We start from the raw sequence: 27,408 nt of genomic DNA on the forward strand, positions 1-27,408 counted from the left end.
TACTCAATCTGTAAGCCCAACCATGAAATAACAACTATGTCAGCTACAAAGGTATGTGGAAAAATTTTGATTTCACGTTTAACCTTTTTTAAACTCCAGATTTAAGATGGTAAAAAGCTCACTGAGATAAAAATGAGAAATTTTATCATTTTCAAATATTTGAGATAACTTTTAGTTCTCCTCAATCACTGTTCATTGGCAAAGGAACCTCAGCAAAACATAATTTTCTCAAAGCCTGACTTCTGAGGAACGGTGTAGTGTTTTGTGGGCTCATACTACATTTCTACATACTAAGTATTTTTACTGACTAATGGCAATGAATAGTCTTACGTTTTTCTTTATTAAAAAATTTCCTTAGTGCTATTTAAAGGTTGAACTAAAACTTTTAATAAAACTTTAAAAATATTATTGATAAAATATAATGAAGCTTAATTTGAATAGTTAAAATAGATTAGACAAAAAAAGGTAGCTAGGAAACAGAACAGTTTAAGAACATTTTAGTATTTCCTTTGAAATCTATACATTTAGCTACAATGCTTATTCTACTATGACAGATGATCTAAGTGATAAAAGAAAGCTTATAATATTCCAGTGTTGGCTAGTAATTAAAGAAATTATAGAACTAGTGAATGTGTTCTTACCTGAGAAATATACTGAAAAACATTCCCAAAGATGTACTATCTACTTATGTCCAAGGTGATTAGATCAGTTAAGAACGGGGTCAGGGGGCAGGGAAGGGGGTCCTGCTGTTCCTTCTCTATTTCTGTTTTACATTTTATGTTAGTGTATAATACAGATTTCTGATAATCAGTCCTTGAACTTAGCTTCTGCAAATATGGAATAAAAATCTTCATGAGAATAAAGCTACCATCCAGAGAAAACTTAACAGTTTAGTGAAATTTCATTATGTCTGCCATAATATTCCAGTCACTCTGTGTTACATAAACCAAATCCTCTATAATCCGAAATCAGGTTTTTAATGGGACAGAAGTACTTAAACTTTCTGGTTTATTAAATCTACCTTACAAGAGAATTTAAGTTTCACTAATGGAATATTGCTCCCACTAGGGCTTTTAAGTAACACATAGGATTTAATATGAGGCTGAGGTATATATGAGGAAATGAACCTAAATTTTACAACTTTAAGATGACTGACTAGATTTACCACATTAATGGAAATATACTTTTTGAATGGAAGGGAAAAGATACTTAATTGGAGTACAGTTACTTGATGCTACTTGTATTTAACTAGAACAAGTGGGTACATTTTTCTCCTAAAAAAGTTTACCTGTATATTTGAATCTCCCTTAATAAACTTTGCTCCTTCTATTATAGCCATATATGAGAATCTGAGTTGATCTGGTGTCTGAATAAGTCCCATTCGATATTTTCTCATGTTCAGTAATACTTGTTTAATGTTAATATCATTTCCTTTTTCCATCTGCAAGAAAGGTGAAAATAATTCAAGCCTTTTGTGGTTAGAGATCAGGACACAGGTAATACCGCTAATACAGGATTGCTGCTGAGATTGCGCTATTCATTGTGTGCCTCCTGAAGAACAAGGATAATTTAACACCTGAGCAGTAAATGCTGTGTACACAACAACCATCCCAATCCATCCATCCTCCCCCACAACCCAGTATGTGCTTCAAGTGGTAGACAGGAGATGTTTGATCCTTTGGCTGTCTGACTCAAAACTGATTCCAAACCAATCATAGTAATCTCATTCATTTGGACAATAATGGTCAAACAAAGGATTTATGACCAGTTCTGGCTAATGTAAGGGTAAGTCTGCTAAGATTAGTTTTTTTTTTTTCTTCTTACCAAAAAAAAAAAATATATATATATATATCTTGTCATGTGCAAACCTTTTTGCCCATGGCCCTTCCCTCTTCATTAAGTCTGGACTATAGACACAGTATGGTGTCTGGGTATCCTGCAGCTGTCTGAAGATGCTAGAGGAGAAAGACAGAAAGAGCCCAGGTCCGTGAGGAAACTGTGAGCTACTATACCAGGTCTGAACTGCAGATGTGGTATTATAAAAAACAACTTCCCCACCAATGAAAACTTTGTTGAAGTTATGGTTGGCAGGGTCTTTGCTGTTTGCCTGAATGCATTCCTAACAGGCCCAAACGTGCAGTCCAACTTTAACGTTCATGATTTTAAACATTTAAACTTCCCGTCAATGTAACAACCCAATTTTTGATGACATACACTGTAAGAAGCAGAGTGGCAAAGCAGCACAGCAGATGTGGCAAGACTCAACTGTTTCTAATGTCTACCTTTCATCAGAGATGAAATGTCTGAAATGTTCTACCAAGAAAATCACTCCTTTGATCGACTCCTGTTAAAATATGTGTGTTTGCCAGGAATAATATGATGAAGTAATTTCATGTGACAACCTACTTTGTGCAAACTGTCATGTTAGAAAGCACAGGAATGTTCAGAAAAGTGCAATGAAGCGTAGCTAAGTTTATAAGGACAGACAAGAGACTAATAGGAGAAGGCAAGACAACAGAGGAACTTAAAATTAAGGTTCAGGTAACCAACAGGCTAAGCCTAGGTTACTGACAGTCTTAAAACAAGCACAGGAATATAAAAAATAACCTACAGGGAATACTGACTAGATAACATGGCAATCAAAGCAGAAGGGCTTATAGATAGCTTAGATTCAATAAAAGGAAGGAGAAACGAGAGAAGTTAGAAGGTGCACTAGGGTCAGCAGAAGGCCCCTGCACCCCAAATAAGGAAAAATGAACTTTCTTAAAAGAAAAGGGAAGGCCTGTATCTGGGCTGAGGCTGGGAATAGGCTGGTGGAAAAAGTAACACAACTGTAGGGGCATAGATAAGAACCTCAGGGGAGTAATAACAATACCAACATTTATTGAGTGCTTAGAATATACCAGGGACGCTTCTACACATTCTAAATGTATTAGTTCATTTAATTCTTGCAACAATTCTGAGGTTAAGTACTACCGTTATCTCTAGTTTGTAAATAAGGAAACTAAGGCAAGAGAGGTGAAGTACTTGCCCGAGGAGAAAGGAATTCAGTATTATATACCAATTTATATTTGAAAAAAGGAGGAGAGAATCTATTATTTTGTAATACAAAGCATCCAGAAAAAATCTTCTTGGGGATACCTAGAATTATCCTGGACATATCTTTGCCAGTCATAAGAGGTAGCTGAAAGGGTGGAAGTGAGATTTTTTATGTTTTTCCCAAAGAGGGCAGAATATGAAGATTAAAAAGCACAGTTCTGGAATACTGACATCAGAGCCTACTTCTGCCAGTAGAAAAACAAAATAAAAAAATAAAAGAGATGAAAATTACATCATAAGACCCACTTACCAAAATCAGACAGGTGTCTACTAATGAAAAAGTGCCAGATCGCCCGATGCCGGCACTGCAGTGAACTATAGCGGGCCCGTGCTCAGGGTTCAAGGAGCCAGATTCTCTCACTTTAAATAAGAAATTGAGAAATGAAGCTGGTGATTCAGGGACTCCAAAATCTGGCCAGGTGGTATAATGAAAGTGAGATATTGTTCTGGTTTCACCACTCTACAAAGCGAAAATCAAGGGGAGGAGGAAAGTTAGTTCTAATTTCTTTCTTTTAAAAGCCTATTTCAGAAAGATTATGTATTTCAATAATGCTTTCAATCGGTGTGGACCTTCTGTACGACGACTTTTTCATTTGGCTTTGGATAATCACTTGCACAAGCTGGGGAAGATTTTCTTTAGGGGAATTTGGAACATCAATAGTAAACTTCATTGAACCCATTGCCCTCGAGTCAATTCCAACTCAGACCCTATAGGATAGAGCAGAACTGTCCCACAGGGTTTCCAAGGAGCAGCTGTTAGATCTGAACTGCTGACCTTTTGATTAGCAGCCAAGCTCTTAACCCACTGTGCCTTCAGGGCTCCATATTAATAGTAACTAACACGTAATACTTATTACTTTATAGGCATGTTCTAAGCACTTTAGATATTAAATCACACAACAATCCTATTAAAAGCCATCTTCCAGATGAGAAAACTGAAGCAAAGGGAAGCTAAGTACTGTGCCCAAGGTCAGACGGCTAGAAAATGGTAGAGCCAGGAGCACACTCTTTGGGTTCTCAACCACTGAGCTGTACCATACACACTATCAATGTTTTCTTTAACTCACACATCATGAGTGGATTCCTCTTCTCTAGTTTAAAAAATATTCTATCAGTACAATTTTATATGGTTTAATTTTTTTTTTTTTTTTTTAAAGAATCCAGAGGTTTTAAAAAACATAATCTTCCCTTTATATGATTTCTCATTTAGATTCTGCTATACAGGAGCCCTGGTGGAGAGGTGGTTAAGAGTTCGGCTGCTAACGAAAAGGTCGGCAGTTCAAACCCACCAGCCACTCCTTGGAAACTCTTTGGGCAGTTCTACTCTGTTCTATAGGGTCACTATGAGTCAGAATCGATTCCACAGAAATGGGTTTTTATACAGGCAGAGGAGCAACTCAAGAATTAACGTAAAGAAAGAACCTTTACATCTGTAACTGAAATCATTCTTGTAATTGCTACCTTCTTCCATGGTAATAACCTCCAGTCCTAAAAATGCTTAGATGTTTTGCTGATGTGAGGTGTTTACCAGCACACTGAATGTCTCCTGTCTTTTTGCTGATGTGAGGTGTTCGCCAGCACACTAAATGTCTCCCGTCTTTTTGCTGATGTGAGGTGTTCACCGACACACTAAATGTCTCTCTCTCTCTTTTTTTTTTTTTTTTTTTTTACTGATGTGAGGTGTTCACCAGCACACTAAATGTGTCCTGCCTTTTTGCTGACGTGAGATGTTCGCCAGCACACTAAATGTCTCCTGCCTCCTAACATGCACCCGGCACTTGCTTATCTGGAAAATCACTCCCTGGATGTTCCTGATGGTCTTTACTTCTGACTAACTCAGAAAATGTTCCTTGGTTTTTGCCAATTACCTTTTGCCTTATACTCTTCATTTCTGTAAACTTTTAGCAGTAATCCTTGAATATGTCTTTGTACAATTTTAGTTTTATTGTTGAACTTTTTTGAAGGGGGGAAGGCATAAAGCAATATTTTAAAAAACTGGGTATCTTAACGATTAATAGATTATTACAGCATCCAGTTCTCAATAAAATTTTTCAAATTAGAAGTTACTTTTCATTTTTAAAAACAAATTTCCTTATTTATTTATTTTTTAGTAGAAATTAAGACTCCTGAATCCCAGATTCAGTTATATGAAGAATAACACTGGTGAAATACACTGCAAAAAAAATTTTTTTTCTTTTTATATGTTTAGTGACCAATTTTTCTTAATGTCCAGCTTTAGTAATTCCAAACACATTGCGATCCACAGGTTCTCAATATCCTGAGGACACTAGAAGATTTCCCCATTAGTAACTTAAATGATTATCGTCTTTTCTAGACTTCAAAACATTTCTCTTTAAATTTAAATCAGGTATGCTAAATGAAAGAAGCCAGATTCAGAAAGGCTACATATTATATGACATTTTTGAGACATTCTGGAAAAGACAAAAATTATGAGAACAGAAAACAGATCAGTGGTTGTTGGAGGCTGGAGGTGGGAGGTTGGCTGGCTGCCAACAAGTAGTAGGCAACTGCGGGGGGGGGGTGATGGAACTACCTCGATTGGGTAGTAGTTCCATCTATTCATAGAGCTGAATACCAAAAAGAGTGAATTTAGTTGGATGCAAAAAAGTGAATTAATTTACTGTATTAAAAAAATCCAGACAATGGGTTGCAGAGGGATGCTGGTGAGGAGTGAGCTTCTTGGATCAGGTGAACACTTGAGACTATGTTGGCATCTCCTGCCTGGAGGGGAGATGAGAGGGTGGAGGGGGTTAGAAGCTGGCGAAAAGGACACGAAAAGAGAGAGTGGAGGGAGAGAGTGGGCTATCTCATTAGGGGGAGAGTAATTGGGAGTGTGTAGCAAGGTGTATGTGGGTTTTTGTGTGAGAGACTGACTTGATTTGTAAACTTTCACTTAAAGCACAATAAAAATTATTTTTAAAAAAATGCAATTAAGAAAGGGAAAATGCAGTTTCCTTTCACAAAGCCTTAAGTGGACAGTAACAACTCAATACCTGCATTTCAGAATGGCCTAAAAGGGTTGGTCCTTGATTAGCCTAAGGGGTATGGCTGACTCAAAGTGACGTTTCCCCTTAAACTACGTCTAAGATTCCAGGGGGACTCTTCCTTACTGACAACTACCCTTTGAGCTCAGCATGGCACAGCACCCCACCCCCCGCCCCGCTCCGCCCAGTCACAGGCTCACTTGCTGCATCACGTCTTGGCTCAAAACCTATGGGTATTCCGTAGTCCTGAGTGATAGTCTGCTTTTTTTTTTTTTTGTATAATTTTGGCTGAAGACTAGTGGTCTCTTAATTTTCTTCAAATTTAGGTCACACTGTCTTCAATACATAAAGCCAGTTCCCAGAAATGCTGATGACTCTAGAATACTGTCTTTCCCACTAAAAGATTTTTGCAAACAGGTGTTTTTCTTCCCCTATAGAATCAGACTAAAGGACTTCTGGAGAGGTTAATTTTGAGTAATTTACTCCTACTGAAACAGGATTCTAAAAACGCAGCTCACAAAACCATATAATTCAGAGTTACAAAGAATCGCAGAAAGTAGTAAGATCCATATGTTTACTATACTGTTATAGAGGTCATGTTTATATGTGTGACAGTACCTTTCCCCTGTTTTAAGCTGGGAAGAGAAAAAAAACAAAACAAAACTTGGGACAAGGGGAAAAGGGGTTGCCAAAGGATACGGACTAAAACCAAGTAAGTTCTACATTTCGAAATTACAACTCCTGACCAAACTTCTAGTTCAAACCTTTGGAAGCATCCTTTCCTTTTCCTTAGTCATCGAGTCACATCATTCTCCTTCTGTCACATCCAATTGTCCCTTCCACTGCTCCCCTAGTGCCGCATCCACAGTCCAGGGGCCGTCCCAGTCTCTCACCTGCCCGCGCTGGCCCGCCTGGCTCTCTCTGTGAGACTTTGCAGTACGTATGCCACGCTCCAAGCAAAAATTTCACTGGCTTGTCTTTCTTTTTAAAGCAAAGTCTCATTTACAGTTTTTGAAGGAGAATTTGAAATTTAAAGTTGTTGAATAAGGAAATCAAGCTTGTTGTAGCATATATGAAGGACAGGCAGGTAATCTGTGAGTTGAGCAGGTACTGACAATGGGGGCTGTGAGGCTTATGGCAGTTTAAGTCTATGCCTTTGTCAGAAGCTATTCACATTCAAGTTAATAATTTTATAAACAATTATATACAATAATTATTATACATTTTTAAATTATTATAAAAATATATACAGTTCTATGGGCTGAGACTCACAGGTACACCTCAAGTACAAAGATCATACTTCTAAAATGCAAACCCTGGAAACCCTGGTGGTGTAGTAGCCAAGAGCTACAGCTGCTAATCAAAAGGTCGCCAGCTCAAGTCCACCACGCGCTCCTCGGAAACCCTATGAGAAGTTCTACTCTGTCTTATAGGGTCACTAAGGGTTCAATGGGTTTTAGCTCCAGCATTCGTAAATGGGGCTAACAACAGTACTTACAAGGCTGTCGTGAGGAGTAGCTGACACAATGAGTGTAAAGTCTGTGACATTTGCCTGGCACATGGTAAATGATAAACAGACACTGGCCATTTCTAAAATAACTGGACTCACTAATCAATTTTACTGTAGCCCCTAAAAAGCTTTAATCAATTATAAAACTACACATTTTCTTCACTCATTACTTTCCTCACACCACTAAAGAATCACTGAGTTTGGCAACACTATTTGGTAAATATATTTCCAGTTTGTACCTTCACACTGTCACTGTGCTGGTTCGCCCCTCCTCAATTTTTGCCAGGATCCTTATACAGGCAGTATTAAATATTTAGTTACTGAAATTCATTCTGAAAGAGTAACAGAACTCACCAGACCAGGGGGTGAGGAGAGTGACAGGAAGAGATGGTGTGGGGTGTATCCTAAGCAGAGGGAAGAGCCTATACAAAGGTGGGGCCCCGGGGAGCAGACCTGTTTGAGAAGCAGTTCAGCATGAACCAATCCCGATGCCTGGAGGCGATGAAGGCAGACAAGCCCGCCGGCCAGAGCCTTCTGCTTTGGACATGGGCCTTCTTTCCTAACGATGGGGACCACGGAGGGGTTCTGAGCAGTAGGGCAGAAGGGGCACACCTGTGTTGTAGAATAGTCAGGTGTGTTTAACCATGGACCTGGTACTATGGCACAGGGCAGTACAAACGCAGCAGGTAAGGACCCTGCACACAGGGAGCTGGAGACTATTTTGTTTTTTTTCCCCCAGTTGCCCCTGAGTCAAACTCGACTCATGGCAACCCCATGTGTGTCAGAGTAGAACTTACTATACGGAGTTTTCAAAGGCTGTGATCTTCTGGAAGCGGATTACCAAGACTTTCTTCCTAGGCATGTCCGAGTGGACTCAGACTGCTAACCTTTCAGTTAGTAGCCAAGTGCTTAACCATTTGCGCCACCCAGGGACTCCTCAAAACCTTGTTATGGAGTCAAAATTATATACACGCAATGACTGAACAAGCCAGTACAAGGGTAAAATTATTCCTGGGAAGCAGTGTAAGAAGAGTCGCAGCTATTACGAATGAATGGGGACACGGACTATTAGGAAAGATCTAATTAAGAGGTGGGCTACAAGGTGGTACCGAGGATGCACAGGAAACAATCAGGCAGAGATAAGTGGGCCGCTACAGGTGGGAGGGGCTGTTTAAACTATTCTGAATCAAGTCACAGCTCAGCACCATAGTGATTAGGCATCCACCCTGGAAACAGAAGACAGTCAGCATTACAACAGTATTCCTGGAACTAAATCAACACAAAGCTGGCTAACAGTATTCCAGAAAACGGTGAAGGGCAAATAAAAAAGAAAAATCTGAAAGACAAATAAGTACTGTAGGTGACCTTATATTGAAAAAGCTCATCAAAATTATCTCCATAGTTTTAGCCAAGGGCCCACTGTGAAAGCACAGATGGAGTCCTTGTTCATTCAGGAGCTAAGTTCAAACTCTTAGCTCTAAGTGAGACACTGGAAAGGGCCTCTGGGATGCAGCTGTACTGCTCCATTAGACTGGAGTCTCTGAGCAGACCGGGGCCTGCTTAGATGACAGCTGTGGCCCCAGACCTGTTTAGAAGCAAACTGGTTTTCTACAGCCCAGGTACCTCAGTGAAGATCCGCAGGCAGAAGTTGGCTATTGCTTCCCTACGTCATCACCTTCTCTCACTCCCTTGTTATTCCTTTCTGCTTCAATTTCTTCTTTTTAACTGCCCCTTGCTCCTGTAGTCCTTCCCAACTTTTTAATATCACTAAGAAAACAGGGGAAAATAACAAAAGCTCACAACTGTGGATGCTGCACTATATCTTAGGTTCTGCTATAGCATTTACTCAGTTGATCCTTTCAACAACTGTATGAGATAGGTACATTATTACCCCCATTTTACAGATGAGAAAAGTAAGGCACATAGGTTAACGAATATGACCCAAGACACCCAGTCAGGATTTAAACTCATGAGATTTGGTTCCAAAAGCAGTTCTATGCTCTTACCCAAATATAACTCTCCCTCTCATAATGAAACGCTACTTTATTCTTCTAACTTTCCTTGTTCTTAATAAAAATTATAAAGCATAAAATAAACAAATTGTTGCTATTCTATTATGGTGCACTCTGAACCCAGGGCAATAAAAAATATAGTCATCATCTGATTATACCACATAGTAGTTAGCAACTAAATCATAAGTGGTTTGGCCAATTCACATTATGGCCTCAACTTTAAAAAGATAGTTTATAACCAACAGTTTTCCTTGACAACAATCAGTACCGTTCTTCAAAAGACGTAGCCCCCCCAGTGGTATTAGAAGAGACCTGTCACTTATTAGTGAAGTAATCTAGGAAAAACTCCTATAATTTAATGGGTTTTAGTATTTTATTTTTGTATATATGAAATATAGGGATAATAAGAATATTTACCCTACCCATGTTATTGGAAGACCGTGGGGTTAAATGAGATATACGTGAAAGTACTTTGGAACTCATTAATAAAATACAAAAGTTGCCCTATTTTATTGTTATTTGTGATAAAATCAATTCTCACTTAGGATTGTTTCAGAAACAGGGAAATGCACGCACACCCTTCTCCATCTAAATCAACTTTAAAGCTGTATGCAGAAGAGGTACCTGGGATAAATACCAAGAGAAGATGACTCAGAACTGTGAGAAGTTTGTGGAAATGCTGTTTCTGGGAATGGGCACTGTACAATTCAGGATCAAACAGTTACTGATGTACCTCAATGCAGTTTAAGACATATGTAAATGAATGGGGCCCTGGTGGTACTGTAAGAGCTAAGGCTGCTAACCAAAGGTCAGCAGTTCGAATCCACCAGCTGCTCCTTGGAAACCCTATGGGGTGGTTCTACTCTCTTCTATAGGATCACTGTAAGTCAGAATCAACTCGATGGCAATGGGTTTGGTTTTTTTGGTTTTTGGTAAATGGAATGATTACTGCAAAATAAATGAAGTAATGTGAATTTGTAAGCCTTGTAATTCCCAGCCTTGAGTCTTCTTAGGTGAGCCAAGAGATCAGGACAGGCTGAGGCATAGGGGCTAAGGGAAGCTGGACAAAAAAAGGGAAGTAGAAACTCGGCCTCAAGCACATACCATGCAAATGGGTTACTGTATGCAATAAAAAAGAGGTGTCCCAAGAGACTAACTTATAGTATTTCCATACATTTAAACAGTACTTACATGTATCTCTTTCTCTTTTCTATAGTTTTTTTTTGGGGGGTGGGCTGATGAACATACGTAAACCATTTAATTCACTTCTTGGTGAACTAAAACAACATCTCACTTTATAGACTAGACAAATTCCTGAAGTCACTTTTGGCAAAACGTTTTCCTGTTGTTTATAATGGCATCTCAGAATCACTCTCATTTTATATATTTTCTAACTTATTCTAATTACAGCACAAAGGCAGAAGAGATAAGCAGGAAAGGAGAAACGTCTTGATAACCAGCTTGACGAGAGCAGGTTTACAATCCACCATCTACATGTATCTCAACCACGTACCAAGGAACAATTTCACATATTTCTGGAAAAAATCCAAGTATGTTCTTGGAACCAGATGCTAACTTTATCTCACCACTGCCTCTAATTCAATAACGGTGAATCTGCTGAGTTCACACCATTCCAATTTGTCCTTTTCTCAATAGTCGTAAGTACCAGTACTCTCATTAGGCGTCTATTCTGTATCAGGTGCTTTGCATATGCGACTTCATTTGATCCTACAACAGACCTGTAAGGTAGGATTCCAACCCCAATTTTAAAATGGAGGAAAAGTTTAGCGAGGCTGAGGAAGACGTCCAAAGTACGCCCCTACTAAGTAGCAGAACTGGATATGAATACAGGGTTAGTTGATTCTAAAGCCCTCTTTCTTAATCCCCAATTATTATTATTTTAAACTCTACTTTAGATGAACGTTTACAGAAAAATTAGCTTCTTAATCCTCAATTATTTATAATGAGTTACCTTCAATCCTAAAATACCAACTTGAATGAACCCTGAAATCCCTAGTTTCTAGGATTTCTTGACAGTCCTCAAAGAGCTACCACATAGGGGAATGCACTGAAAAACAAATGGTTATGACTAAATAATTTTATAAATATTATCCTCATGAATGTGCTACATCAAACTTCAAATCTGATAACAAAGACTAACTCTTAAAAATCATCATATAAGGTCCAAACTTTTAGGCATGAAAAGAGTCTTACACTGATATTTTCTAATTGTAGTAGATGCACTGTATAGTACGATTTCACATCTTCTGATAAGAACTTCACAATGAATCCTGTTTCTTTAAACAGCATCTCTTGGTCATCTTTTGTTGGCCAGTACTGTGCACATTTAACCTAAATTTAAAAATATGTATATGATTTCTTAAATTTAAAAAGATTACGAAGCCATATAAAGTTGAAATAGGAAAATAAATCACACACATACATACTATATTTCTGTCAAGTACACAAACCAAAACCAAACCCAAACCCAGTGCCGTCGAGTCAATTCCAACTCATGGCGACCCTATAGGACAGAGTAGAACTGCCTCATAGAGTTTCCAAGGGGCGCCTGGTGGATTTGAACTGCCGACCCTTTGGTTAGCAGCCATAGCACTTAACCACTATGCCACCAGGGTTTCCACAAACCAAAGAACAGTCACCACTATCTTCAATATTTAATGTATTTTAGTAAGGTTGGTATTTTCTAAAGTTGTTTTGTAAAATGTTCCTCTAATTTATAAACTGAAACAGTCATACACAGATACCACATTGGTAAAATAAAATTTTAATTTCTAAAGCATGAAACCAACAGACCTGAGGCAAGGTGAGATTAAAAAAGTCATTTCATTAGAATACCAGAAAAGCATCCTTTTAAAAATATCCTTTTCTCCTTTTCTAAATCATTGATAGCTACAATATACAATAAAAATATCCCCAAAATAAATGAATACTATGACCTAGTACTTCAAAGGGTGCTAGAAGACATTAAAACATTATATAAGTGAAAGAACATAAATGAAAATTAGAATTCAGAAATGAAGTGACAGAAGACCACAAAGAATTACAAATAACAGAACAAATAATTTCATAAATTAAGATTAAACTAGAAGGAACTAGAAGATTAAACTAGAATAAACCAAACAGATAGTGACTCAAGAGAAAAAGATGGGGGAAATTTTAAAGATAAAGGAATGAAGAGAGACAAATAGAAATAGAGAGAATGTGCCAAATACAGAAGATACACAAAGGAAATCCAGCATCTGTATGATTTAAAATAAAAATCCATCGCCATCAAGTCGATTCCCATTCAGAGCGACACTACACGACAGAGTCAAACTGCCTCACTGGGTTTCTAAGGACTGGCTGGTGGATTCAAACTGCCGACCTTTTGGTCAGCAGCCTTAGCTCTTAACCACTACACCACCAGGGCTCCATAAGTATAACAGAAAGACCCAAAGAAGAAAGTGAAAGCAATCAAGGGAACAGAACAAATATTAAAAACAATAATTCAAGAAATCTTTCTTAAAAAAAGAAGAGAGATTTGAAACTATGTATTGAAAAAGCACACTGTAAACCTGGAAAAAATGACCTAGGATGACCAACATCAAAACATTTCAGGGCAGCTCCTGTATGGAGAAGAGATGAGAGGGGAGAGGGGGTAGAAGCTTGACGAACAGACATGAAAATAGAGAGTGGAGGGAAGGAGTGTGCTGTCTCATTAGGGGGAGAGCAACTAGGAGTATATAGCAAGGTGTACATAAGTTTTTGTATGAGAGACTGACCTGAAATGTAAACTTTCACTTAAAGCACAGTAAAAATTAAAAAAAAAAAAAAAAAAAAAACTTGGGAAAAATTAATGGGTTTCAGAGAAAAAAAAAAATCCTTTTGGCACCAAGGTAAAAAGAACAAGCGACTTATAAAGGAAATAGAGTAGGATGTCCACTTGACATTGACAGTAATTTGTAAACCAGAAGGAAATGGAATGATATAAATAGTTAAGTTATACACAGAAAAGCAAACGTAAGCCGGGATTTTATAGCCTGCCAAACTGACTTTAAAGTGTTAAGACGGCAAACTGTTATCAACATGTAGGAACTTAGAGACTGTAAAGCCCATCCTTAGAAATCCACTCACGAATGTGCTTCAGATATTCAGAATGACTGGACAGACATTAATAAAGACTGATGGTAAATATTAAATACATATTTACATGTAATACTAAGATCAGAGATACGAGAGACTACAGCAAGCTACATCCTCTTACAATGTAGATAAAATACAATTAAAAAGGAAAGCCAGCAACAGAATTGGAAAAACGTACAAGTTTTAGAACGATTTTCAGTAATTATTTTGGTGGTAGAGTTGGTATCATTATGACTATGCTTTATGTGTAAAAAGGGACAAAGTAAGTGAGTCATAAGACATTCTATGCTCCTGATGTCTGGGAGAAATCAGGATTCTTTGCTTGGAAAAAGTAAGCAATGGCATAAGACAGAAATGGTTAAGCCAATCTCTACAGCCCTAAATGTGAATTGGAAATATCAATATCAACTCTTGAAATATATTATCTTAAAATGCACACATATTTTTGCCTTAGCTCTGTGGACTGAAAAGGCCCTAAAAACAATGACCAACACAGTAGGAATAAATACTCTATCTGTATTGTGATCTTGAAATAACCAACACTCATTAAAAGAAACCAAGGCTTCTTAGAGAAATGGCTGTCTCCAGGCCTGAGACAGGAATAGTACAAGAGGGCCCCATAATACGCAGTCATTAGATAGCAGAGAAGTATTTAAAGACTATTAGCATTGTGTAAAAAAGATTCAAGGACCAAACTGAAGAAATTTCTTCTAGTTTCAAAGATGGGACAATGTGATCATCATCAATAAGGATAACTGCAAGAGAGTAAAATGAATCAACCGTTCAATAGAGTAAAATAAATCAAATGGGTTCATAATTATTTACCCCACTGTCCCCCCCCCCCCCAAAATCTAACTGGTCACCTGCTGAGGACACTAGGGAATCAACCCTACTTTAAAAATTTCCTTTTCTATATCAAAGTGGTCAACTAACTAGAAAGAGAAGTTTCTTTTCACAAAATTATTTCAACAACAGCTGAAGAAGGTAAGACAGAATTAGAATTTCACCATTTTGTAACCCCTAATGAATGAAGGGACTAGCATTGACCAACAATGGCTGGTAATATCCTAAAAAGAAAGACAACCAGACACCATGGGCCTTATAAAGAACAACACAACACCTTCCCCCATGAAGTAACCTTCCCCCAAATAATTAAACCTCAATCTTACTGAGCATCTAGACCAAACACCATAAATGTAATTTCTCATTTCCAGTGGCAGTCTTAATTAATCATTTAGTTTGCAACATTGCTCAAACAGCTCAAACTAAAAACATCATCATCACTTAATTTTTAAAGCATATTGGAGAACAGAAAAACAACAGTAAATAACTCTGCAGACACTGCTGGACGTTCTGGTATGTCAATGCCACGTCAGGCTAGAAATCCATTAGAAAAGACTCATCAGGTCTTTCTATACTCACTGACAAACCAAACCAAAAAAAAAAAAAACAACAAATTCCCTGTCAGGTCGATTCCAACTCATAGTGATCCTATAGGACAGAGTAGAACTGGCCCTATAGGGTTTTCAAGGAGAGGCTGGTGGATTTGAACTGTTGGCCTTTTGGTTAGCAGCTGTAGCTCTTAACCACTGTGTCACCAGGGCTCCCATTAACAAACCAGTAACTATAAATTTAGAATTAGGAATCTAAGTAGAACAGTCCAAAATCTTAAAGCCTGAAGAGACCTTATTGATAATATTTTCCAATTTGCTTGCTTGACAGAAAAGGAATCTAAAGCTACAGAGATTAAAAAACTTAACCAAAGTTATACCAATAATTGGCATTGCATTTAAATTATCTTTTAAAATTTCAATAAATTCATACTTGCCCATATTTATTGTCTCATGACCTAAGAGCCAACAATTATAAAGAAAAAAAATTATTTAAAATCTTTTACGAAATTTCCAAGATTTTGATTATAATAAATTATAATTCTAATAAAGCTTCGGGGTTCCAAAAATCTATGGTATATATCACCACTACTTAGTATTTGGTCAATTATATTTATATCTTGGACATTAGTGGTTTGAAACTGTCATTTAAATAAGGTAAGAAAGGAAAAGGACACATTAGTTCTTCCTGCCAGAAAGATCTGGACCACTAGATGTTAGTAATCAAAGGCCAAAACTAAAGACTGGATAGCTCAAAAGAAATATGACAACATTTATAAGCTAATGATGACATGCAGTATAAAAACTAAGTTGTAAATACCAAATATTACTCACCGATTCCTTCTCTACAATGCGGTTTAGCATGACAACTGCTTTGGTCTTTTGCTGCCAAACCATGAGCCAGAAATGACAACATGTATTAGGAAGCGGACCCTGTAAGAATAAAGAAAAGGTAGATAAGGGAAAGAGGATGGAAAGAAGCAAGGCTCAAGGAAAACTTTAAGTATGTTCCTGGTTTGAAAACAACGTACTGGATCATATGTAAATTAAGACTTTAAATCTACTTGAATTAAAAAACAGGCCTGTATTACTTATAATTTTTGGTTATAAATGATCAAAAGCAACTCTTGTTTACTTACGCAGAAAGGGAATGTTTTAGGATATCTGGCAGCTTCCAGAGTTGAGGACAGGTAGCCAGTTTTTGGTAGGAACCAAGAGTTAAAGCAAGATTCTGCCCAGAAGAGAGGCTCCCTGGCACACTACTTCTGATACTGCCACGACTGTCAACCTTGCTTCTGCTGGCACTGCCACACTTAGGGTTGCTGTAGTCACCATGCATAATCAATAAGCAAGCTAGAGTCAAAGTCATGGGTGGGAATATCTGACTGGTCACGTTTAGCTGCAAAGGGGATAGGGCAGAGTCAGTTTCTGTCCCCTTCAGCTTTGACAGCAGAAAGAGAGGTCCTGCCTCCCACTGATGATGGCACTCCTCAAAAGAGGTGTGACATAACAGGGCAGTCAACCACAAGAGTATTTCTAGAAAAAGTGGAAATTGTGAAAGCCCTCAAAGCACTATGAAACTGTTAATCTACAAAAGCACAACGTGTGCAACCTGCAGACAAAGTATTGCGCATTGTTAAAGGGGGCAACATTGTCATGGGAAAAAATGAGGTCACGTTATGTACACGTCAATTACCTTCACACTGGCTTTAATGAAAGCACAGGGCAGAACAAAGGGCAAGCAAGACATGAAAACAGGCCACGCCCAAATTATAATTTTAAATAAGTGAAGGTTAAAATGAATAAGGCTTTACTGCACCTAAAGAAACACTGAAGATACACTGAACCATCAGATGATGGGGTAGAGTGGGGGAGTTACGGGCAAAGTCACGAACCTGGGGGCCAGGTCTGCCTGAGCTTTGGCTCCACATGTAAAACAAAGGGGTTCCAGTGGTTCTAGGCTGAAAGCACCTTTGTTGTTGTTAGTGCTGTCAAGTCGGTTCCGACTCATAGTGACGCTGTGTACAACAGAACGAAACACTGCTTGGTCCTGCGCCATCCTCACAATCGTTCTTACGCTTGAGCCCAATGTTGCAGCCACTGTGTCAATCCATCTCGTTGAGGGTCTTCCTCTTTTTCACTGATCCTCTACTTTACCAAGCATGATGTCCTTCTCCAGGAACTGATCCCTCTGATAACATGTCCAAAGTATGTGAGACAAAGTCTCGCTATCCTCACTTCTAAGGAGCATTCTGGCTGTACTTCTTCCAAGGCAGATTTGTTTTTTGGCAGTCCATGGTATATTCAGTATTCTGCAGCAAAACCATAAATCAAACACATCAATTCTTCAGTCTTCCTTATTCACTGTCCAGTTTTCGCATGCCTATGAGGCGACTGAAAACACCATGGCTTGGGTCTGGTGAACCTTAGTCCTTAAGGTGACATTTTTGCTTTTTAATAAAGAGGTCTTTTTACATGAAATCTGCCCAACACAATGCGTTGATTTCTTGACTGCGGCTTCCATGGGTGTCGACTGTGGATCCAAGTAAAACAAAATCCTTGACAGTTTTAATCATCTTTAAAGCATCTTTAGGGCAGTTGTATTCCCTGGCATGTAGCAAATGTTCAATAAACATTACTTGAATGAATAACCTCTAAAGTTCTAAGTCATAAAAACGCCAGACATCTACTGGGAATCCTGAGAAAATAGTAACTCAACGTTTGAGGGTGCTATTCTCCACACTGAATTTATGTATCCATTGCTTGATCTACTTCTAAAACAAAAGTCTATTATTTTATTGCGCTTTAAGTGAAAGTTTACAATTCAAGTTAGTTTCTCATATAAAAACTTATACACACATTGTTCTGTGACCCTGTTTACTCTCCCTACAATGGTACAGCACAATCCTTCTTCTCCACCCTGTATTTCTCATGTCCATTCAATCAGCTCCTGTCCCCCCTCTGCCTTCTCAGCTTGCCTCCAGACAGGAGCTGACAGCATAGTCTCATGTGTCTACTTGAGCTAAGAAGCACACTCCTCACCAGTATCATTTTATGTCTTATAGTTCAGTCTAATCTTTGTCTGAAGAGTTGGCTTCGGGAATGGTTTTAGTTTTGGGCTAACAGAGAGTTCAGGGGCCATGACCCCTGGGGTCCCTCCAGTCTCAGACCATTAAGTCTGGTCTTTTCACCAGAATTTGAGGTCTGTTTGCATCCTGCTTTTCTCCTGCTCCATCAGTGATTCTCTGTTGTGTTCCCTGTCAGGACAGTCATTGATGGTAGCCAGGTACCATCTAGTTCTTCTGGTCTCAGGCTGATGGGAGTCTCTGGTTTATGTGGCCCTTTCTGTCTCTTTGCCTCATAGTTACCTTGTGTCTTTGGTGTTCTTCATTCTCCTTTGCTCCAGGTGGGTTGAGACCAATTGATGCATCTTAAATGGCCACTTGCTAGCTTTTAGGACCCCAGACACCACTCACCAAAGTGGGATACAGAGCATTTCCTTAATACACTTTAGAACAAAACAGTCTAAAGGTATGAAAAGCCATGGAAAAAAACCCAGTAAAAAAATTTTTTTTAATCTAAAAGAATGGATACAGAAATTCAGCGATGAAGTCACCCTTAGTGTACATATCTACATACTTCAGTTCCATTAGCGGTCCCAAAGACTAAGTGATAAATAGGACATATCTTGACAAAGTATAAAGAACACAAGATTTTTTAATTGGAAGGACCTGGGTTTATCTCCCAGCTCTTCGACTTACTAGCAATTCTAACAATTTTCTTTTTATACAAGGGCTTGACATTTTTTGAAAACCAGCTAATTCATAAAACTCACAGAACAAAGATGACTAAAATAATAAGCAATAAAAAAAAAATCAGAACAGACTGGGGCCTCCAGATTTCTCTCATCCTTTGAAATATTTTTTGAGCTTGTACTCTGCTAAAAAAATATGCTAAGTGTAAGGGCAAAACCATAACTAAGATGCATTTCCAGTCTCAAAGGGCTTACAAAGCAGGAGAGCAGAAGAACTCGAACTACTAACTGTAACCTGCCAAGTGCTAAAAGGGCAAAGGGCTCACATGAGGTAAACCATCAGGTCTTTGGGAGAAGGAAGGGCTACAAAGGATACTACAGCTCAGCCTAAAAAAGGAGAAGTGCTGAGGTAGACAGAGAGGAAGCAGAAGGACACAGCAGGGTTAGGGGGCCAGTTTAGGCATTTCCAGCATAAGTCATGACACATCAAAGTTCAGGGCATGTTCTGGAAAAGAAAAACTGGTCAGTAAGGAAGAAGCAGGGGTATGTAGTAGGAAACTACATGACACAAAGCTGGGAAGGTATATTTGTAGATTACGAAGAGTCCTGAATGCAGGACCTTGTCACCAAAAAATTTTTTAAGATGTAAAGTGATACGATCAGATTTATATGATACAAAATTAATTCTGGTGGCATTATGAAAGATGGCTTTGGGAGGGAGGGACTGATGGAAAGAAGACAAGTTACAAAGTTACTGTACTAGTACAGGTAAAATTTAGAACAGCTCTGAAGAAGGGCTGGAGCAGAAGAAGAAAGGAAAGGACTCAGCAGGTGCCGAGGACGGCCTTCACCTGAACAAGAAACACATGAAGGGGAGCTGGCTTGGTTAAAAAAAAAAAAGGTGAGCTAGATACAGAACTAGCAGGATTTTGAGATGTCTGTCTACTTCAGAAAACTGAACCGAAAATGAAACGAATTGCCACTGCATCAATTAGGCAATCAGCCGATGAAAGCCTCCTGGATCACAACAGAACACTATCTAACTTGCTTGCTTTGGCAGGAGGGATTCATTACCGGAGGAAGACAAGTCTGGTGAAGTAGAGGGCCAGTGAGGGTGAGGGGGGACCCTCGGTAAGACGGATTGGCAATATACTCGAAATGATGGACTCAAACGTGCCAGCAATCACGAGGATGACGCAGAACCAGAGAACACTTTGCTCTATTATACAGAAGGCTGCCATGAGTAAGAGTAGATCGAGAAGCTGAATTATATGAAGAAAGCGGCATGAAGATTGGAGGATGACTCATTAACAACCTGTGATATGCACGTAACATAACCTTGCTTGCTGAATGTGAAGAGGACTTGAAGCACTTACTGATGAAAATCAAAGACCACAGCCTTCAGTAGGGATTACACTTCAACATGAAGAAAACAAACATCCTCACAACTGGACCAATGAGCAACATCATGATAAATGGAGAAAGCACTGAAAGTGCAAAGATTTCATTTTACTCCGACACACAAGCCATGCCCATGGAAGCAGCAGCCAAGAAATCAAACGGGGCGTCACATCAGGTGAATGTGCTGCGAAAACCTCTTTAAAGTGTTGACAAGCAAAGATGTCATTTTGAGCAACTCAGGTGCGCCTGGCCCGAGCCACGGTATTTTCAGTAGTCTCATATGCATGTGACAGCTGGGCAATGAATAAGGAAGAACAAAGGCCTGACGCCTTCGAACTATGGTTCTGGCAAAGAATACCAAACACACCACGGACTGCCAGGAGAATGAACAAATCTGTCTTGGAAGAAGTACAGCCAGAGTGCTCCTTGGAAGCTTTGGCTCACGTACTTTGGACGTGTTATGAGGAGGGACCAGTCCCTGGGGAAGGTCATCATGCTTGGTCAGGTAGAGGGTCAGCGAAAAAGAGGAAGACTGTCAGTGAAGTGGACTGACACAGCGGCTTCAACAATGGCTCAAACGCAGCAGAGATTGTGAGGATGACACAGGACCAAGCGGTGTTTCGTTCTGTCACACGCAGGGTTGCTATGATTTGGATCCGACTTGATGACACCAAACAACAATAACGTTTTTTTGTCTATGGGCCAGGTAAGTAAAATACCCAGCAGAGAACTGGAAAATAAAGGGGGGAATTTAGGAGGGAAGAAAAAGCCAGAGACGGGTGTTTGAGTTCTCACCATCTAAACGAGTGGTACTCCACCAGGATATACGGAAAACAGTCTAAAGAGGGACAGGAAGTCTTAGAACACAAATACTAAGGTATTAACCAGGCATTTTCTTTTTTGAAAAAATTAGTATTTTATTGTGTTTAAGGTGAAAGTTTACATAGCAAATTAGGTTCCTATTTAACAATTTCTACACAAATTATTCAGTGATATTGGTTACACTTTCCACAATGTGTCATTATTCTCATTTATTCCGTTTTGATTATACCATTTCCAGCACTCTAGGTTCCCCTGTCCCCTTACCATCTGTCATGGACTGAATTGTGTCCCCCAAAAATATGTGTCAACTTGGTTAGGCCACGATTCCTAGCATTGTGTGGCTGTCCTCCATTTTGTAATATAATTTTCCTATGTGTTGTAAAACCTAGTCTCTACCTGTGGTTACCAAGTCAAGATTAAAATGTTAAAGAGGATTAGGGTGGGATGTAACACCCTTACCCAGGTCACATCTCTGATCCAATGTAAAGGGAGTTTCCCTGGGGTGTGGCCTGCACTACCTTTTATCTTATAAGAGATAAAAGGAAAAAGAAGTGAGCAGACAGTGGGGGACCCCATATACTACCAAGAAAGCAGCACTAGGAGTAGAGTGTGTCCTTTGGACTCGAGGTTCCTGAGCAAAGAAGCTCCTAGACCAAGGGAACATTGATGACAAGAATCTTCCTCCAGAGCTGACAGAGAAAGCTCTCCCCTGGAGCTGCTATCCTGAATTTGGACTTCTAGCTGACGAGACTGTGAGAGAATAAATTTCTCTTTGCTGAAGACATCTACTTGTGGTATTTCTGTTATAACAGCCCTAGACAACTCAGATACCTCTCATCTTTGCTTTAGAGTAATTTTTGACCATTTGGTCTCCCCTAGATGATTTTTCTTAAAGAAGCTCATTATTCATGGGTGATACTCTTTATTAGCCAATCTGTTACTTAGTTAAACAGTGATCTCGAGGAATAATTTTATTTAAAGCATATCTCAGGGCAATAGTCTCAGGGAGTCCTCTAGTCTTAACCTGTCCATTAAGTCTGGACTGTTAAAGAATTTGAATTCTGTTCCACATTTCTCTCCTATACTCTAAGAATCCATGTATTGTGCCCCTGGTCAGAATATTGGTAGTGGTAGCTGGGCACCATCTAGTTCTTCTGGTGTCAGGGTAGATCGCACTGTAGTTCCTGTCATCTATTAGTCCTATAGATTACTTTCTTCTCTGAGCCTTTGGGTTCCTTTTTTCTCTTTTGTTCCTGACAATTAAGAGACCAATACTTGTATCTTAGATGGCCACTAGCAAGCTTTTAAGACCCCCAGATACTACTCACCACATTGTGATGTAGAACCTACACTTTATGAACCATATTATGCCAATTACGTGAGTTGTTCCACAAGACTATAGTCCTAAGCCTTCAAGCTCAGGAAACAATCTCACAAGATGTCTGATTATGTCTAAGGCGTATCTGTACCTGTGTCCTCTACGTGCTTTATCATATATATGGATATATATGCATGCACACACATACTGTATGCCTCTTAAGGAGCCCTGGTAGCAGAGTGGTTGGTTATGCACTTGGCTGCTAACCAAAAAGGTTCCTGGTTTAAACTCACCAGCTGTTCCACAGGAGAAAGATGTGGTAATCTCCTCCTGTAAAGATTTATGGCCTTGGAAACTGTGATGGTTAAGACTGTGTGTCAACTTGGCTGGGCCAAGATTCTCAGTGTTCATATGTGATCACTCCTCCCATGATGGGATCTGCTGTGAGTAGCCAATCAGTTGAAAGGGAGATTCCTTGGTAGTGTGGCCTGCATCCGAATATAAGCAGACGTTCTGGCTTTTCGCTCGCTCTGGATCCTACGGCTGCCTCCCGTTAGTCTGACCTCCGGTTCCTGGGATTAGAGCTATCTGCTTATCTGCCAATCTTGGGATTCACTGATCTTCACAGACTGTGAGCGGAGCCTGGATCTCTGGCCTGCCAATCTTGGCTTCACCACCCCTGCAGCTACGTGAATTGGGAGAAGCCTCTATCCTAATCTGTGGACTTGGGATGCTCAAGCCGCTACAACTGCGTGAGCCATTTCTTTTATACAAATCTCTCTCTATATATATTTATACACTTTATTGGTTTTGCTTCTTTAGAGAAGCTATGAGTCGGAATCGACTTGATGGCAGTGGGCTAGAGAACTCAGCCTACGACAGAAACCCTATGGGGCAGTTCTACTCTGTCCTACAGTCACTATGAGTTGGAATTGACTCAATAGCAGTTTTTTTTTGTTTTTTTTTTTTAATATATGCCTATAGATACTTCTGAAAACCCTGGTGGCGCAGTCGTTAATTACTACGGCTGCTAACCAAAAGGTTGGTAGTTCAAATCCTCTAGGCGCTCCTTGGAAACTCTATGGGGCAGTTCTACTCTGTTCTGTATGGTCACTATGAGTCGGAATCAACTCGATGGCAACAGATTTGGGTTTTTTTTTAATAGATACTTCTACCTGTGCACAAATACATACCCACATATTCATATTCTAACATGCCTATATACACATTTGTGTAACCATACACCCATTTTTCGGCTGTTATTGGTGTTGCAAAATTAAATTTGTCATATCCTATACCAAGGACATCCTTCTCTCCTGCGCACGTCTTAGTGGGATCATTCACCTTGGTCAAGCTGTGTGCACTTCACCCTCATCTGATGTTACCTTCCCCATCACCAAAAATAGCAGGGTCTACTATCTCGATAGTGCTTCCCTCTTTCTCCCACTCCTACCCATCCCTCGTAACCATCAATGAGCACTGGCCTCTGCATACAGATCTATTCTTGTCTTCTTATAAAAGTACGATCATACAATTTTTGTCCTGTGACTGACTTATTTCACTCAGTATTAGGTCCTCCAGATTCATCTATATTACGAGATGTTTCAAGGACTCATTATTCTTTATGGTTGAGTAGTAGTCCACTGTTACGTATGTACCACATTTTGTTATCCATTCATCTGCCAATAGGAAGGTACTTTCTTCATCATCATGGGTTTTAAGATTTCTTATAAAAGGATTATTATTACCATTATTATTGCTACTAATAAAAAACAGTAATAAATGCTACAATAAGTAATACATGGAGCACTTACTACAGTGCCAGGCACTGCATGAGTTTCACACAATAGCATTCTACAGATGAGGAAACATAGGCTTGAGGAATTAGGTGACCTGTCCAAGGTCACACAGCAATTACGAGGTACAGAGTAGAATAGATTGAGGAGCGCCGGTGGTACATGGCTAAAGTGCTTGGCTCCTAACTTAAAAGTTGGCAGTTCAAACCCACCAGCTGCTCCATGGGATTAAGATGTGGCAGTCTGCTTCCCTGAAGATTACAACCCTGAAAATCCTATGGGCCAGTTGCACCCTGTCCTATATGGTAGCTGTGAGTTGGAATCAACTCAATGGCAATGAGTTTTTGAGCAGACTGATTAAGAACATGAACTATGGAGCCAGAATACAACGGTTCAACTTTTGGCTTTATCTTAAAAACTGTATAAACTTAGTAAAGTTACTTAAGGTCTCTGGGTCATTTTAGATTCAAAAAACCAAAAAAAAAAAAAAACCAAACCACTGCCATCAAGTCAATTCCGATTCATAGCGATGCTATAGGACAGAGCAGAACTGCCCCATACAGTTTTCAAGGAGCACCTGGTGGATTTGAACTGCGGACCTTTTGGTTAGCAGTCGTAGCACTTGACCACTATACCACCAGGGTTCCCATTTTAGATTACTCACGTATAAAATGAGGATAACAACAGTACTTACCGCAGAGGTTGTCCTGAGATTTATATGATCCTATGTGAAATATATAAAACAATGCTATAAAGTGTCAGGTGTGATTATTTTTATCTCCTACTGTAATGTAAAGGCCACAAGGGCAAGGATTTTTTTCTTCTAGTCTCTTGTATTCAGAGCAATACCAGCCACAAAGTACGTAGCCAATAAATACCTGTTGGATGAATATATCAAATCAAGTGGTGGGACCCAGCTTTGTGCACCAGTAAGCTGACCCTAGTGCCCTACACTCTCTTAAGATACAAAGCCTGAAAATCATGGTTTCAGTGAGATGAAGTAAGGGATGTAGACTGGGGAGGAAAAAAAGCCCTGAGATAATCTTTAAACCTTAAACCAAAATATCCCCTGAAATCTTCTTAAAACCAAGCAACAGTTGATCTTAACTAGTAAAGAATGTCTGCCTTGAGCATTGTGCTTTCTTAATCTTATCCATATCAGATCAAATGGACAAAAGCAACTCAAAAGACGAGATAGGAAACTTAGGAGGCAGTGAGTTTATGTTAATAAGAGATGAACAACTTAGGAGAGAGAGAATGGTTATATAACTCGCAGAATGTAATCAATGACACTGAATTATACATGTACGAATTGGTGAACTGGTGTACGTTATGCTGTGTATATTCTCAATGTCCACAAAAATAAATTAATTAAAAAAAAAAGTCAAATCACAATCCTGACAAAGACCTGTGTTTTTAAGAACTAAGAACAGTTAGCAGAGCCAATCACCAAGGCTGGGGAATAATGGTACAGAGGATAAAGCATTGTGACAAGCTAGCCAAGCATTCTTTTCAAATAGAAAGTAAAACTTTAACATAAAAAAACTAGTAAAAACACCATGAATGCTCCTAAGAAAAACTTCAAGTGCAGAAAGGTTGAAAATGGCAAATGAAAGTGTCTACTCCCAATCCCCAGAAATAATCACAATTGATACATATAATTCATTTAGCTACTCCCTTACAGATTATTTCAGTCCTGTGTTATTAAAGAAGGATGCAATAAACACCCTCTTACATCTATCTTTGTGGATACACGAATTTCTCTAGAATCAATTATTAGAGGTAGACCTTCTGGATCAGAGTATCTGAACACAAAATATTATCAAACTCTTAAATCTGCTAGTTCAATATAGTTCACATGTGTATTCTACCTTTATTTTTTTCTTTGAACTGTGAATTATGTTCTTTGCCAGTTTTCCCACAGATTGTTCCTTTCCTTTTTGATTTACAGGAGCTGTTTTACCTCAACTAAAAAAGTAATTTCAGTTTCCTGTGAATTAGAAATAGTCTAATAGATATTAAACTTTTTTACCTTTACAATAACAGACCAGTTTAATCCAAGTGAAGTTGTTTAAAAATTCAAATATTAAGGCTACAGAACTTACCCTTTGAATATTTAAAAATCTTTAATGGGGAAACGACAGCACTATTAATTAAATCTCCCTTATTTGATAAAAAAGGCTAGCTGGTGTACATAAACCAAAATCATTTCTATTTTATCTCAGAATGGAAAAAAAGCAGTACTTAAATATGGGTGTGCCACCTTACCAAGAAGTAATCAGGCAGAACGCCAACAGGAAACTATAAGCCTATCTAGTTTCCTAATCCAGTCCTCTGGTGCAGCATTCCTCGGCACTCTCCTCCTACCCTGAAGATAAGCCACACACCATCCTTGGCATTTCTGCGTTCTCTGAAAATGTATGCCAGAGTGTGTGGGAGAGAAGACTTTTCAAAGGTCCTCTGGTTAGGATACAGGTTGTGTGAGGAGAAATGGAGGAAGTTAACAAAGCAAGTAATTAAAGAGAAGGCTTTGTATCAAAGATAAAGCAAGAAAGAATTTCTCTGAAAAGAACTGATTTAAGCCATTTCATAAAAATTTCCCTTCTAGAACGTCTAACATTAAAAATAAATTAATTTTTATCTTAACTATACAAAGTTCCAATACATCATAATGGCTATAATTCATTACGGACCCAGAAAAAAAATGAAACAGCATTTCATTTCCAAAAGAAGTTATGATATTCTCTTAGCTCCATTTTCAAACAGACCCACAAGCATCTCATTTTCAAGCATCTGCTCAAACATATCACTTGCCTGTGTTAAGATGTAACTCCTCTGTGCCTCTTCTATGTCAACTAAACTGGCATTAATATAATCATTTTCAGTATTTTGCAGTTTAACACGACTGTGATCATCTGAAAACAGAAAATGAGAAATCGTAACTGTAATTTCAAATTTGTTGTTTCCTTTCAATTTTAATATTAGTGTTCTAGGTATTTATAAAATGATAGCAGCAACAAAACAAGTTAGCATTATAGGAAATTTGAGCCAAATCCTAAATTATTTCCCAATTTTTAAAGTTAGTATAAAAATGAAATCTTCTTGTTTGTTATTCTGATGTTGGAAGGGAAGTACCTCTGTTTGTAGCACGTTAGCG

At 38.8% G+C, this 27,408-nt stretch overlaps 1 protein-coding gene across 6 annotated transcripts in view; it reads right to left on the reverse strand.

Moving 5' to 3' along the window:
• The window catches only part of PTPN2 (protein tyrosine phosphatase non-receptor type 2), a 127,052-nt gene that overhangs the window by 18,731 nt on the left and 80,913 nt on the right, over nucleotides 1-27,408 (reverse strand). For 3 of the 6 annotated variants that reach the window (XR_010323506.1, XR_010323505.1, XM_010586872.3), the window contains exons 3-7: nucleotides 27,066-27,166; nucleotides 15,995-16,093; nucleotides 11,841-11,978; nucleotides 3,350-3,559; nucleotides 1,289-1,441 (exon numbers count right to left, since the gene is read on the reverse strand). Coding sequence is in view for 4 of the 6 variants with exons in the window: in XM_010586872.3 (XP_010585174.1) it covers nucleotides 1,289-1,441; nucleotides 3,350-3,559; nucleotides 11,841-11,978; nucleotides 15,995-16,093; nucleotides 27,066-27,166 (701 nt within the window). In the remaining 2 variants the exon portion in view is untranslated. Of the gene's footprint in view, nucleotides 1-1,288; nucleotides 1,442-3,349; nucleotides 3,560-11,840; nucleotides 11,979-15,994; nucleotides 16,094-17,055; nucleotides 17,473-27,065; nucleotides 27,167-27,408 lie in introns of those variants that run through there. The other 3 variants (XM_023544007.2, XM_064294754.1, XM_023544006.2) reach the window with 3 other exon arrangements.

The sequence above is a fragment of the Loxodonta africana genome, chromosome 11 (assembly GCF_030014295.1).
Source record: "Loxodonta africana isolate mLoxAfr1 chromosome 11, mLoxAfr1.hap2, whole genome shotgun sequence".
Lineage (NCBI taxonomy): Eukaryota > Metazoa > Chordata > Mammalia > Proboscidea > Elephantidae > Loxodonta > Loxodonta africana.